Source organism: Sinocyclocheilus anshuiensis, unplaced genomic scaffold, assembly GCF_001515605.1.
Source record: "Sinocyclocheilus anshuiensis isolate Anshui unplaced genomic scaffold, SAMN03320099.WGS_v1.1 scaffold112, whole genome shotgun sequence".
NCBI classification, from domain to species: domain Eukaryota; kingdom Metazoa; phylum Chordata; class Actinopteri; order Cypriniformes; family Cyprinidae; genus Sinocyclocheilus; species Sinocyclocheilus anshuiensis.
The window spans coordinates 836,294-852,649 of record NW_015557175.1 but is presented as its reverse complement, the minus strand read 5'-3'; the positions used below and the strand labels follow the sequence as shown (position 1 = coordinate 852,649).

At 37.6% G+C, this 16,356-nt stretch overlaps 1 protein-coding gene across 2 annotated transcripts in view; it reads left to right on the top strand.

Annotated features, from left to right (window-relative positions):
* LOC107678471 (FERM domain-containing protein 3-like) overlaps positions 1 to 16,356 on the top strand; it is a 63,433-nt gene that overhangs the window by 30,559 nt on the left and 16,518 nt on the right. The window contains exons 8-13 of one of the 2 annotated variants that reach the window (XM_016473748.1): positions 907 to 995; positions 2,897 to 2,960; positions 9,860 to 9,945; positions 12,599 to 12,673; positions 12,765 to 12,833; positions 13,665 to 13,789. In XM_016473748.1, the coding sequence (XP_016329234.1) occupies positions 907 to 995; positions 2,897 to 2,960; positions 9,860 to 9,945; positions 12,599 to 12,673; positions 12,765 to 12,833; positions 13,665 to 13,789 (508 nt within the window). Of the gene's footprint in view, positions 1 to 906; positions 996 to 2,896; positions 2,961 to 9,856; positions 9,946 to 12,598; positions 12,674 to 12,764; positions 12,834 to 13,664; positions 13,790 to 16,356 lie in introns of both variants that reach the window. The other variant, XM_016473747.1, reaches the window with a different exon arrangement.

Genomic DNA, 16,356 nt, shown 5'->3' with positions numbered 1-16,356 from the left:
CGACTCCGAGATGATCATCTTCCCGCAATGAGAAGATGACTCATCCACAAACGCCACCTCAGCGTGCTACATGCCCAGGCACGTGAGGCAGCGATCGTGACCATTCCCCAGCGCCAGGTAACGACCGCATCCAGAAACGGCCGGGTGATACGTTGTCTATAGCAAGACCCACATCGCCTTTACAAAGACGTAACGTCAAGTTTGCCACGCAACGTCGTCTTTAAAAAGACGCACCCGAATTTGCTCTTTTAGGGAAAAAGCTCTTTTAGTGTGCTGAGGCGTACAGGGGAGATGATCATCTGCAACACAAACAGGGGGTAGTGCAGCCTGATGTGTGCAACCCACTCGACACGGGAAACCACCACCACTGAAGCGCCGTACCACCAACACGAAGAGCTCTCCAAGAGTGCACTGAACTCGTTCAGTCTTCTTCTCTCAGTAGAGTAGTCAGGAGCAGAACGATGTGATCGCTCGGCTCCGAAGCGAAAAGCTGAATATGCACTGCATCTGCTGCCTACTTATACTCACGCTGTGATCAGCGGCAGCTGGATGCAATAATCGCATGCCAATGTGCATTGGCTCGTTTAGTTTACACTCGAAGTAGATTGGTCTCTCTAAGCGAGATCCCAATTCGTCGGTCATCCGACGTGACGTCGAGAGTGACCGACTGAAAGGGAACTACAACATACAGTACATGTATCTGTTAAAGTAGTTGAACTTCTTTTAACTCAACATGCATCTGAAATACGCAGCGCTCATGTGTGAGTTGCTGAAAAAAACACTACTCAATGATCAAAGACGTCCAAATAGCAAATTTACCTGAAAAAAGCAACGCAGTGGAACGCAAAAAACTACTGTAGCTGAAACACCATGAATCTGAATCTGATCTAGTCTCATTCATTTCAGGATTTCACAGGATCCACAGCCTTCCTGGGATTCACTGCAAGAGGGTTTGTGGTTTTCCAGGGAAATAAGCGGATCCACCTTTTAAAATGGTAACTCATCACTTTGAAATATCTTCACTCTTCCTCAGATTCACTTGCCATCACTACCTCACCCTACTAAGTGTGGTTTAGTGTAAAAGTGTGGTCACATTAGCAATATTTCAGAGAAATTTCACTGGCAAAAAAAGCTCATTGTCTGTTGTCAAAAGTGTTGCAAAGTATGAAGCACAGCTCAGACAGAAGTCACTTTCAAACCAAGCAGCTTCTGTTGGTCAAAACGCAAATCCATGACCACCTTGAACCTGCTGCGAAATCTGCATTGGGAAATCTTTCACTCTAATGCAAAAATCTAGGTTGTATGGATTCTTATTGAAATGACTGAATTTTGTATGCAACAATTTGGTGAACAACAGTAAAAGTGACCTCACCATAAGTGTCCACTTTGCAGCTTATTCTGAAAAAAAAGGTCCAATTAAGGCCTGTTCTTAAGGCCACAATGGACGATAACCAGACCCGGTTCTACGGGGGTACTAGAGGGTGCTAAATACCCACAAAAGAAAGCAAAAGCAATTAAAGATCTAGCAAACTATCCAGTGTGTATTTGCGTTTGCCTCTGGACAGCTTCAAAGGTTACTATTTACAACGTGTTTTTGCAGTGTTGAGCAATGTAGCCAATCACAGACATATCAGTTGATTTCTTGAACGCAATGACCAATCAGAAACGTTTTAGTTTGTCAGAATTCACTCACCGGTAAAAGCGCCAGATTTTTAATTGCGTGCAGTTTTGCACACTCGTGAATCATCTCTTAACTGAGTGCAGACGAAATGTAAATAAGAGATTCATTGATTATAACGGAACTTTGTGAAATCGTGACGAACTAAGATGAGTGGTGCTTTTTAGTGATAATATAGGGAGCGTGTTTTGTGCACTTTCTAGGCTATAATCCATTCAGAATTTGTATGAAACTTTTGTTTTTCGGACACATACACGCTGCAAAGTTTCGGGAATGACATCTGCATATTTAAGCTAGAATCACTCTCGAAATAGCAGTGATTGACACAGTGATAACCATAGCAATGGATGGGATAAAGGCCTCCTGAAGCGAATCGATGCGTTTTTGTAAGAAAATTATTTAAAACTTTATAAACTGTAATCTCTAGCTTCTGCTAAGTGGCATTCCAGCGGATGGCGTAGGACGAGTGAGAATCGGTGAGAATATGCTAGTCTCGCAAGAACCAAGTTTTGTTTACAGCAACGTGTACAACAGTTGGCGGAAGCTAGATATTATGGTTAAGTTTGAATTAAATATGGATATTTTCTTACAAAAACAGATCGATTCGATTCAGAAGGCCTTTATTAACCCCCAGGAGCCGTGTAGAGCAATTTTATGATGGATGGATGCAGTTTATTGGGCTTCAAAATCTCAACTCCCATTCACTGCCATTATAAAGTATGGAAGAGCCAGGACAGTTTTAAATATAACTCCAATTGGATTCGTCTGAAAAAAGAAAGTCATAAACACCTAGGATGGCTTGAGGGTGAGTAAATCATGGGGCAATTGTCATTTTTGGGTGAACTATCCCTTTAAAGCCTGTGTGCTGTGACTCACAGACATTAGGTGTGTTAGAAGCAGATGGCTCCTTATGCTTTCGAATCGCTCTCGCGGTACTTTGATGTCATCCACCGATCGGTCTGTACAGCGCTGCTTCAAGCCGAACACACATATTATGTAAGGCCAGGCGATCAGCTGGTCGGTGAGTGGTCTGTGGGTGCTCATGATCTGTGACATGGCTGAGGTTTTGTACGGCTGTTAACACCAGCCCACAGTCAACAAGCAGATAAGTGCTTTTGAAGAGTTTCCCTCTCATAGCATTAGAATGACTGTTGACATGAAGCTTTTGCATTGACCGCCTCACTTGTAACATTGCGTTTGTATGCCTCACTCTTGCAGGGCAGATGTCAGCAAGTTTAAGTTTGAAGGGAAAACGTTTTATGTGATTGGAGTGCAAAGAGAGGTAAGATACATGATCTTTTTAAACTCTCATTCATTTTAGTCATGTGATTCATAATACATTTACCCACCATGACTTAAAACCATTCAAGTTTTCATTAGGCTGTACATTACATCATGAGGATGTTATAAACACAATCTTATGTTATCTTACATTCATTTGAGAGCCTTGGTAAATTCACTGTCATTGTCCTGTATTAACATTCCCATGTCCCTATTCTTCATTCTACTATATTAAATAGCTGAAAATTAATTTAAATGATTCATAAAGAATAAAGAAATAGGGTGACCATGTGTCCTCTTTTCCCGCATGTGTCCTAGACAGGATTTCTAAATTGCCTAAAATGTCCAGGTTTTGTTTTTGTTTTCCTATTGACAGTTTCTCTGCAGTCCTCATACATTATGTGTGAGTGTATTTGCATTGCGTTGACCGTTCTCTGTGGATCCCGCCTTCCCGTATGCCATGATTGGTCGATTATGTACAGTGCCTGCACACTATTGGTCAAAATACTTCTCGGTCATTACCTTCATCAAGTATGAAAACAATAGGAAAACAAAGCCAAAACCTGGACATTTTAGGCAATTTAGAAATCCTGGCCAGGACATGTCCGGGACAAACGAGGACATATGGTCACCCACTGTTCACTTCACTGTTTTCATGCAGATATCAAAGTGGCTTTGTTTTGCCAGTACAGATTTAAGGCCTGTTTGCACTAAGGATGATAATTAGAACGATACCTATAAGCAAAACGTTTTAATAATTGTTCTAAATCTATGAGAACAGAGACGTCCACACTACAAATATAACGATAAGGTCACAGAGGAACAATATCATTGGAATCACTTTCCCGCTGGTGTACTATAAAAACACTGACAGCCAATCAGAATCCAGCTGACTTTGAAAAGCTTAAGCATGACAAGGACTATAATAGACAGAACGTCCATTGGTGTGGGCACTAATATAGTTATCGTTATAGTTATGGTTCTTGGTGTGAAGGGGCCTTTATTCAGCGTCCTGTGCCTGTCATTCTGTTAGTGTGTCATGCTTTAAATCTAGTTTTACATGTGCTTCTGTCTTCTTTTCTCTGTGTGCACTTTTCCATTGCTGGTGAGTAAACATATACATCATGGCCATTGATTAACTCATGAATTATGATTACATAGCCTACAGCACACTTCCTCACCCACATTTCTGTCCTGATTTTAATCAGACTTTAGTTGTAGTGCCCAACATAGAGTATTCATGAGAATTTCATGAGCAGCATTGTCTATCAGGACTGCACAATTATGACAAACATCACTATTTCACTGGATAGTCTAATTAAAAATGATTTTGATTTTGAATTTAAATTGAAATAACTTTTTGTGTGAGGCAGCCACCTGCCATGTTATTATCCTGTATACAGTGTTACTCTTAATTACTCTATTCTTGTATAGTTTAGTAAATATTATATACATAATTTAATTAAATATGTTTGAGAGAATATGGAACAAAACATTTTTTTATAAATTATTGAATACATGATATTAAATTAAAGCACAGTCATTTTAAGCAAATGACACTGTCCACAATTCAGAATAAATCTCTTGGAATTAGTTTGTCAGTATAGCAAATGAAAGATAATTCCTAAAAGCTTCTTTTTGGGAATGAATCTAAATGCATTGCTGTAACTGACATGGTTATACTAGTAAACGTGATTTATATACAGTTGTGCAGCCAAACCTTATATAGATATAATAAACTGATAGTTTAAATAGTTTAAAACAGTGGTTTTCAAACAGGGAGCATTCAATGAATTAAATGATTTCAAATAAGACAAACAAGCATTAAAATAAGCTAAAAATGTCTTGGAAAACCTGAATATATGAAAAAAGCCTAACATTTATAATGAATGTACATTTTTTTCTAATTATGCCAAACTCTATAAAATAATAAAATGTTTAAAATATGTTTATACTTAATTTATACATAATCCTTATCCAATAAATCACAAATGACTAGGAGTAAAAAAAAAAAAAAAGTTGAGAACTACTGGTTTAAAACTATTAAATATTTCTTAAGTTGCTTGTGAAGTTATGCATATTATATGATGGGTATAAAACTAAAGTGTTGTTGGATGTCTAGCTGTGTGTGTGTGTGTGTGTGTGGGATTGGTTAACACAACCCATGGGTCACGACCCATGCTAGCCTGAAAGTTGATTGAAAGTGGGTTGATTTTGTTTGTGAACAGGGAGAATCATTGTGTGCTGTTCTCACTGAAGTCTGTCCCTCTCTGCATGTTCACACACACTTGAAAAGGATGTGTGTGCCTTTACTTATACTGGACATGTGACTGTGTTTCACACACACGTGCACACGCCTGTCTGTGATTCACACACTATTCTGCCCAGAAGTGTTGGAGTGCAGACTTTTCACTATCCTGAGAGGTTGAGCAACGGCTGACCTTTTCTGCTACTCAAATCTCACAGAATGATTTCTGAATTATTATTCATATACTTGCATTTGAAAAGACCTTAGAGACTTCTTGCATAACTCATCCAGCACCGTTTGCGCTCCTCGCATGAATTATACCTCAAATTTTGAGGCATAATGAGGAGATTTGTGCTATTACTATTTTTTGCATCTGGAGAATAAAATTGGCAAAAAATCACATGGACTTACATTGATTTACAGGGCAGGGCTCCAGACAAAAAAAATAACTTAAGGAGCCATTGGCTCCTATAAGAAACAAAACTAGGCGCTTAATTATTTTTTTAAGTGCCACAGAATAAATTGTGCTTTCTTTCTTTCTTTTAAACACTTTAACGTTTCAGTCATACTCTCATGTGTTTATGTCTCCCATAATTTTACAGCATCACCATTTTAATCCATCTTGTAGATGTCCTGGGAAATATATAGTTTAGTCATGAAACTCTAGATGGTGCAGGCTGATGGTTTGTTAACGTAACTGATGATATTCAGAGAGTTAAACGACTTGGCACAAGCTGATTGGTTCATGCTGCATATGCAGCCAATGAGCTTACTGCCTTGCATTTATATGGCTGGCTAGCATTCACTAGAGATTCCTGCAGCGCGCTTTCAGAGTTTCTCTGAAACCCTCCACCTTCCCCAGCTCCACCTGTATAGATCTGCTACGGGTTATTTTATATGCTATTTGTGCAGCAGCAGTATGTCTTAAATACTCACGGCACCGTATCGCCGTATGCATTGGCAGTAGCACGTTCCTGTACTTGCTTGCAGCAGCAGCAATAATCTTCAACTACAGCAATAACCAACAGCAGCAGCAATTCAGCAGCAGCGTAGCAGATCAATTCCGCCAAGACCAAATACATTAACATTGTCATATCCATCACCATGCTAAAATCTTCAGAGAGTTGTCATGATTAAACTAAAGTTCACTTAAAGTGGGAACTAAATGTCTTTTTCAACTTCAGAACTATATAGAGTCACAAAGAATTGTTGATTACACAGAATCTGTGCCAATATCACAGACCATTGGGAGCACTTGATAGAAAGCAACCAATGACAAGACAGAACTAAAGAACAGGAACCAATGAACAAACAGAACTGATAACCTCTAGGGATGTCCCGATCAGGTTTTTTGTGCCCCCGATCTGATCCAAGTCATTGAATACTGAGTATCTGCCGATACCGAGTTCCGATCCGATACTTGGATATTCCTATAAGAATGTATGTTTGGTGCACACTTCAATGTAAGTACATTAAAGTTATTAAAATCAATCCAATGTATACAGAGTTGTGCAGATAATAAAAGTAATATATGTATGATTAATCACATGACATGACAATGAACCAATGGGAACATGACACATGGAGTAAGGAACACATGAGGGCAAGGAAGAAACATGGCTACAGGAAATTACAAAATAAAAGACATGACCAAAATCACACCTGACAGCTATATCTGATGTCACTCTGTGTACCACAGTTTGTAATCCCAGTTAGTTTAGTGCGGGATCCCCGTCTTGGACTGTCTCTTGTCATAGGTTGGTTGAGCGCTCTGACATTTAGCTTTGTTTTAATGACGTGACTGTAATCTCAGTGTGAGCGTTTAGCAGTATATTTTCAGCAGTTTGATGCTAAACGGCCTGGAAGTGGTTTGTATTGATTTCTTTCTGGATTCACTGTTCTGTTTAATACTCCATCTATCGATCCTGGTCTCAGATTACACCACGCGTGGGGTTAATGGAACTTATTCTCCTGACGGTTCTGTTTTTCACAGCACTTTATCAGGCCTCATATACTGTATATCTCTGTCACATCGGCGTTAGACGTACTGCACATATTCACCTTCGCTTCAGTCCTGGATGCTTAATCCAGCAATTTATTGCTGGGCTCAGGTTGTCACATAGTTCGGTTGGCAGTTTAGCACATTCACCCCACTGTAATCTCAACCGTGTTAACGAGAAACGGGAATCCGACACATATCGACCCAGTAGAAAACCAATACGCACTATACATTTTCATTACAACGCTGACTTTGCTTTCGTCCTCTCATGCATGATGATTAATCCAACATGTGACTGTTACTATAAACCAGTTCATGTCTTTCTGAGTGGTGATATATATATATATAAATGCTATTAAGCAATAATAATAAATGTTTCTTGAGCAGCAAATCAGCACATTGGAATGATTTCTGAAGGATCATGTGACACTGAAGACTGGAGGAATGTTGGAGTAATTCAGCTTTGCATCCCAGAAATAAATTACATTTTATAATATATTACAATAGAAAATGGTCATTTTAAATTGAAATAATATTTCACAGTATTACTGTATTTTTGATCAAATAAATGCAGCTTGAGCCTGAGAGATTTATTTTGTAGTAACTGTTTTACAAAAGCAATAAGGCACATAAAACTGTGCTATATCTCTCTCAGAAAAAAAGGTACAAAACCTGTCACTGCAGTGGTATCTTTTCAAATGGTGCACTTCTGTACTTTAGTTACCCCTAAATGGTGCTTAAACGTTAAAAATTAGCACTTTAAAAGTACATATTAGTACCTAAATTTTACACATTAGTATGTTTTGAAAAGGTACTGGCCCACTGACAGATTTTGTACCCTTTTTTCTGAGTGTGTAACACCATCTGTTAATATTAGTGTTAAAATATAAAAGAAGTTTATTCAAGTGTGCTATTAGTATACTTCTTTTAAACTAAAAATAGGAAAGTATACTTTTAGTCTACTTTTTATGTACTTCTCAGAAATGGGCTTTATGTACTTCTCAGAAATCTACTTAAAATGACATTTAAGTATACTTGACTTATACTTAGAAAAAGTCTAAATATATTTGAGCTATACTTGTGTTCCTAGAATCCGTGTTTTCATTGTTATACTGTAGGGGGCGCTAGTACACATCTTCTGTACAGAATTTCCAAAAAGCACAAGTGAAGAAGAAACCGAACCAACAGATGCTTCCACATGTATTCTAACACGATCATCAGACATAAAACAGCATCAAAACTGTGTAACGTTATGGAATAAAATGTCGGCCAATGAATAATGAATAATGACTGTCAAGCTTTGGGGTGTTGATCGACTTTATCTACGTTTTGATTATCATTCTGAATCCAGTTCATAGTCTTTTTTCAGCTTTTTGTTCAAAATGATGTTTATTTCTTTATTTTTTATTTATGAAACTTATCCAAATTCAAGTGTTTAAAAAAAGAATGCATGAAGCTAGAATAAAATGTTTTTGTTTACAAGCAGATGCCCTGTTCTTTTGATTTTTATGTGTTCAGATATTCATGTAACAAAATATATACAAATTAATACCTAAATAGGGACATAGTAGTATACTTAAAGTATGATGTAAAGTTCACTTAAAGAAAACTAATTACTAATACTAAACTAGTAGTTTACTGAGACTATACTTCAAAGTGTGCTAAAATGCTAAAAAAAAGTATTTAATTAGTAAACTATCAGTATACCTATAAGTTCACTTTTAGTATAGTTGCACTACGAGCTAAAAAACATATATGTAAACTAGTTGTGTACTCAAAGTGTACTACTGTTATACTTAAAGTATACTTAAAAGTATACTTTTATATACTAGAAAGTGGGCCAATTTAGTCCCAAGGAGTATTGAATTAGTACACTTACAAGTATACTACTAGTACACTGATATTTGTATACTTACTACGTAAAGTATACTTAAAAATATACTTGAACTTTACTTAAGTATACTTAATAAAATAAACTTGAAGTATACTACTTTTTTGGTAAGGGTAAACACATACACTTGAGTTTTTACACACCATTAAACTGATGTAAACATACAAATACTAGGCTAATGAACTATATTCGGAGAATTGTTTATTGTGAATGGTATTCATAATAAATGTAATTTTTATTGGCCATTTGAGACTTTCATCATATGTTGTGAGTAATGCCCCACAGTCTTTGTCGAATCACAGTGATGCACAGCTTAATGGTTAACTCATTTATTACACTAATGTGTGTCCTTGTAAAACCCATTGCACTATCTATAGTGTAAATGAAGGTTAATAAGTGTTGTGTACATTGTGTTCATTCCAGTCAAAGTGTCTCTAACCGGTTGACTGACTGTGCCGTTATGACGTGTTATTATTGATCCGTACTCTCATATTCCCTGCTCTGTTCCCGGTAAAGCCGCCCTGCTGCCCACAAACACATTCAGTGGCCAGCACTCTCACTAACATGCACACAGATTTGGGTCAGCATTTTGTTCAGCTCTCATTATTTATGACATTGTGCTCAGATTCCATCTCCGTGTAATTTATAGATTTTTTATGTCCTCACTCGCTTTGACCTCCCCGTTCACTTAAGATAATTGTATGTACCTTTGCTGTTCCACACTTCAATTATTCATGCTTTCTTTTCATCTATCTGCAGAAGAAACTGGTTCTGACGTTCCACACATCCACACCAGCAGCCTGCAAACACCTGTGGAAATGTGCCGTGGAAAACCAGGCTTTTTACAAGTGAGTCCTACTTTTACCTCTCTCTCTCTCTCTCTCTCTCTCTCTCTCTCTCTCTCTTCATCACACTATGGATGTGTTTCTTTCTAAGCAGCATATGTTTTGGTCTTTTTATGCAGTACCATCCAAAATTTGGGGTCAATATGATGTTTTTTTTTGGAAAGAAATTAATACTTTCATTTAATAATCATGCATTTAATTGATCAATAATGACAGTAAAGATATGCATAATGTTATGAAATAATTCTATTATAAATAAATGCGGTGGTTTTCTATAACTTTCTATTCAATAAAGAATCCTGAAAATAAAATCACGGTTTCCACAAAAATATCATAACTGTCTTAATCATAATAATAATAATTAGAAATGTTTCTTGAGCAATGATGGCGTAATGATGCTGAAAATTCAGATTATCCATCACAGGAATAAATTACATTTTAAAATATATTCAAATTTGAAACAATAATTTTAAAATGTAATAACATATCAAAATATTACTGATTTTATGATCAAATAAATGCATAAATTATTTATTTATTTACTTGCTTATTTAACATCAAATATATCACTTAATTTTTCTGTGCCTCAAAAAAACAAACAAAATTAATAACCCATGACATTACTCTTTTTTGTGCCAAACTTGTTAAATACAAAAGCTTTTGGAGTTAAAGATCAGTGCAAAAGTAGGTATTTTTAGTCATATTTTTCAGAGAAAAAAAAAGTATAATTTTGATGGACTACTGCAGTAATGAGGCTTATATAAAAGTGTAAACATAATATAATAGGGAATGTAATTCAAACGTACCTTTGTTTGAATGTTTTATGATTTCACTCATTTTAAAAATAGTGGAGATGTCAACATAACAGAGTTGAACAGAAAATACATAGTGTTGCTAAAGTGAAATTTCCAATACATTTCAATACATTTTTAAAATAGATTTTGCATTCCACACTAATGTGACTAAGTTGTGGATCCTGGTAATTATATCAGTATGAGGTCATGGGGACAAACGCAGCAGACAGATGGCACGGTTAGCTGAGAACGATCCTGATATAAGTGCCTCGATGTCTTTCCCTGTCTCTAGTTACTCTGTGTGAGTGGTGTCACGTTACTGTTGAAAGCCCTTTAATTAAGAGCTTAAATGCCAGCCAGACAGCAGGCCTGCCTCTGTCAAACAACAAAACTGGCTTCATATTAACACACACACATCAGTCAGTCAATCACAAACTGCTTTTAATACTGTATATTACATTATATTACATTTACATTTAGTCATTTTATTTAGCAGACACTTTTATCCAAAGCGACTTACAAATGAGGACAATGGAAGCAATCAAAATCAACAAAAGAGCAATGATATACAAATGCTATAACAAGTCTCGGTTAGCTTAACGCAGTACACGTAGCAAGGGTTTTTTAAATAATATAATAAATAAAAAGAAAACAGATAGAATAGAAAAAGAATAGAGCAAGCTAGTGTTAGAAATCTTTTTTGCTTTTGTAAATTGTATAATAAATGAAAAGAAAACAGATAGAATACAAAAAGATTAGAAAGCTAGAGTTATTTATTTTAATTTTTTTTAAAGAATAGAATTAGAATAGAGAGTGCTAGAGTTAGAGGGTCAAATAAAGATGAAAGAGATGTGTTTTTAGCCGATTCTTGAAGATGCTCGGAATGAGTCGGGCAGGTCAATCCACCAGGAGGGAACATTTAATTTAAAAGTCCGTAAAAGTTACTTTGTGCTTCTTTGGGATGGCACAATCAAGCAACGTTCAATTGCAGAACGCAAGCTTCTAGAGTGCACATAATTCTGAAGTAATGAATTTAGGTAAAGGGGTGCAGAGCCAGTGGTGATTTTGTAGGCAAACATCAATGCCTTGAATTTTATGCGAGCAGCTATTGGTAGCCAGTGCAAATAGATAAACAGAGGTGTGATGTGCATTCTTTTTGGCTCATTAAAAATTTATCTTGCTGCCGCGTTCTGGATTAATTGTAAAGGTTTGATAGAAGTGGCTGGAAGAGCTGCCAAGAGAGCATTGCAATAGTCCAGCCTGGACAGAACAAGAGCTTGAACAAGGAGTTGTGAAGCATGTTCCGAAAGAAAGGGCCTGATCTTCTTGTGGTCCAAGAACTGAGCCCTGAGGCACCCCAGTAGTTAGATGTTGCGACTTGGACACCTCACCTCTCCAAGATACTTTGAAGGACCTATCTGATAGGTAAGACTCAAACCACTGAAGTGCGGTTCCTGAGATGCCCTTTGCCAATAGGGTTGACAGGAGGATCTGGTGGTTAACTGTGTCAAAAGATACAGATAAGTATAGAAGATTTGGAATCCGCTCTTGCCAGGCTTAGGGCTTCAACAACTGAGAGCAAGGCAGTCTATAGTGTATATGCACGCTTTTGCACTGATTATGGGAAAAAAGCTGCTGAATTCTGCTGAATGGATTTAAATATAGCAAAGAGGATACAACTGAAATGAGAACACTGCATCTTTTCAGTAGCAGAATAAAAATTCAATACTCCTTCAAAAATGCAATTGTAACAAGTTTGAATTTGAACGTAGTAGTTGGGTCACAAGAGAGATTGAAGTCTAAGTGACCCGATTTGAGCCTAAATAACTAAATGTTTGGTTTCTGCTTTTTCCCTGATTTAGATGTGCAAAGTCCAGTCAGATCAAGACTGTGTCCAGCAGCAGTATATTTTTCAAGGGAAGCAGATTTCGCTACAGGTGAGATCGAGCGCTTATCTGATGGAAGTAAACCGTGTGTCAAACATGCTGATATTATTATTTAATATAATTGTTTCTGGTTTGATTCCAGTGGTCGGGTGGCTAAAGAAGTCATTGATGCCAGTTCAAAGATTCAGAGAGATCCTCCTGTTGTACACAGGTCAGCCTCCAACTGAAGTATATCTTACTGTCACTTCTCTAGTCCACACTTCACTTACTTCAGGATGTGGGAATCAGGCTGTTCATATGGTTTAAAAGGGCCACAATATACATTTAGCATTTTTATGTCAACTTATAATCTTAGTTAACATTTCTTGGACCAAAAATGTTTAATTTAGTTTTTCATGGCCATTTTCCACCCTTGCAATTAAACAAACTATTTTTGACTCTAGTTTTGATGCGTATGTATGTATGGATGTATGTAATGACAAAGGTAAATAATAAAAGTATTTTAAAGTGATACCAGCAACACTTATGGAATGGAGAAGTCAAAATAATCAGAAAGTGGAACTGACAAGCATAATAACATAATTACAAGTAAAAGAAACATATTTAAATATAAGCAAAATATAAAATATTTTAAGGACCAGTTGTCACTATTAACTAGCATGTATATTACTAGCATATTGGCTGTTTATTAGTATTTATAAAGCACATATTAATGGTTTATTCTGCATGACCATATTTTAGTTCCCTTAATCTCTACCCCACACATAAACTTAGCTACTACCTTACTAACTATTAATAAACAGCACATTAGGAGTTTAATGAGGCAAAAGTCGTAGTTAACAGTTAGTTAATATTGAGAATTGGAGCTTAAAGTCTTGTATTGTGAACATGATATTATGTCCACATAGTCTACATCAAACATCTTCATCAATCAAACTTTTCTCTTTTCTTTTTCTTTTTTTTTTTAATGATTTGACTTTCACTTCAGAAGTTCATGTTTTAAAATTTTTTGTCTCTATGTCTGTTTCTATGGCTGTTTCAGGTCTCAGTTTGGTCAAAGCAGAAGCTTTTCTTCGCTCAGTCATAAACAGCTGATAATGAACATGGAGCCTCTCCTACCAGCATTGAGCTCCAGCAGGGAAAACAGAGACTCCTCCGCTAACAACGGTAACACACCTGCATACATACACACATTAACAGTGCACCTTTCTCCCCTGTAAAGATCTTTACCCCTAAAAAAATGAAAAAAATACTAACAATTATGATTCTGATCCATTCATGAGACTCTAGTCATATTAGTATTCTAGCAAGCTGTTTTTATTCTACAAGAAGGTGAAACCTTGCATGAAAAAATGACCCAGTGCACCTTTAAAACAGACGGTGTTGCCAGGTATAACACCCTCGGTTCTCCAGGGATCTGTTCAGATTGAGCCGATGAGCTGCTGATATCTGTAGAGACTCCAATCAGAGCTTGTGAATCTCCCAGCAGACGGCATGTTAGCAGTGATTAATATGAGGCCTGCTCAGGCTTGAGCTGATCGAGGTGTGCCTTAAAGCAATGACACACAACTACACACATGATCATGATCATGAAGATAGAAGTTGCTGGTTTAAGGAAGTCCGTAAACTGAATCAATTAGCTGTTTAAACTGGAATCATTGAGGCTGAGTGAAGAAGGAGCAGGACTAGACGTGGAGTCCATGTGAGGAGACCTGAGGCTGCTTTATCAATGCTAAGCCCTTCACAGATCCAGTTACCAGAGGACAGGACAAGCTTTAAGGACTGAATGTCACACTGGCCCTTCTCAGAAGTTCCCTTTACATCCTGTATGAAAACAATGTGCTTGCTAAAACAGGCTATCACTACTACACTATAAGAAATAGTGAAATTTACAGTTAAAATCCGGTAGATTTGGTTGCTAGAACTTTACCATAAAAATATGGTAGCAACATTTTAAGTTTGACAGATTGGACTTAAATTTACTGTAAAAATGCATATTTCATTTACTGATACTGAACCTACTGAAGTACTAAAATCAGTTTTGAACTTTATAATATACTGACAACCACCTTATAAACGGATGGTAAAGACAAACTCGCATGATGAATCAAAGTTCATCACAAGTAATCTTTCCACAAGTTGCGGTAAATACTTATATATAGAAGGTGCTCAGTGTCATTCACACAAATACTAAACACCACCATGACACTAAAATAATACAATGAACATTCATTTAACAACATTAGTTGTAAGATAAAACCCTAATGTACATAGCTGATAACAAAAAGAAGAAATGTGACACGGGGAATTCTGGGTATGTCAGTTTATTTATTTTTGTTACTCTTTGTTTGTTACTATTTTTGTAAATTATTAGATGACTTGTTATTGTTCATTTCCAAACTCTATAAATTGTAGTATTTTACTAAATTACATTAAATGTCTCATTATATTTATTATAGTTTTTCACCATATATAGTAAGGAAACTTGCTACTAACCAATTAACAGGTTTTTACAGTAGCATTTTTACATTTTTAGTCTTTTACCGTTAAAATTATGATCATTTTTACAGTGTACATATTGATCATAGATAGAGATTGGAACAAACTAGTTTATTTTACTAATTTTAAACTTGCTAAGTCTGCTAAAACTCGACAGAAATGCACTATAAACCTATTTAGCTACTCGTCATTAAATTAGATTAGATTTTTTTTTTTCATTGTTCTGGTATGACTTTTGGTGTTTTTGTGCAGTACCGAATCATTGGGGATTGAGTTGTAGAGTCAAACTGTGTTTCAGTTTCCACCCAGGACAGCAGTGACTCATACTTGAAAATCTGGCTTCTCTTTGGTGCCATGAATTTGTCAGACTCTGGGCCAGGTTTTGTGTGTGTCTTTGCGCCCCATGTGCTCTGTTACCCAGTTTCTGTCTCTCGTGTTTTTAGTTAATTGTTCCCAGGTGTTTCCAGTGTTGATTGTCATTAGTTCCAGGTGTCCCTTGTCTTCCCCTCATCAGTTCCTGTGTATTTAAAGTGTGTTCCAGTTCTTGTTCTTTGTCAGCCATTGAACGTCATCCTGTTGTCCTGATGTGTAGAGTCCTGTGATCCCCAGCCTTGGTTAATAAAACCCTTTTGATTTATTCTACTCCGTGTCTCCTCGCTCCTTCGTTCCTGTGTTCCTCGTGTGTGAAACGTGACAGAACGGCTGACCAAGACTGTAAGTGGCGTTCCTTCTCCCGTGTTTTGTTTTCGTGTTTGAACAGTCTTTTGTTTTCCTTTTTCTCCCCTGTTTGTCTCCGCGGTACGAAGACCGCCCTTCTGTGAAGTGTGCCGGCCGCGCCGTTGTCTAGCCTGCCAGCCGGGGTTTTCTCCAGCCCACTGACCGGGCCGATGTCAAGCCCGCCAGCCGGGACTTTCTCCAGCCCGCTGGCCACGTCGATGTCAAGCCTGCCAGCCGGGGCTATCTCCAGCCCGCCGACCACGTCAAGTTTGCCGGCCGCACCGAAGTGTGCTGGCCGCGCCGTTGTCAAGGCCGCCGGCCGTAGCTCTCTCCAGCCCGCCGGGCTCACTGAAGACAAGCCTACCGGCCGCCCAGATGTCGGCTTGCCAGCCGCGCCGAGTCAAGTTCACCGGCCATTCCGATGGCAAGCCCGTTGCACGTTCAGATGGCAAGCCCGCCGACGGTTCATATGGCAAGCCCGCCAGCCGGGGCTATCTCCAGCCCACTGACCAGGCCGA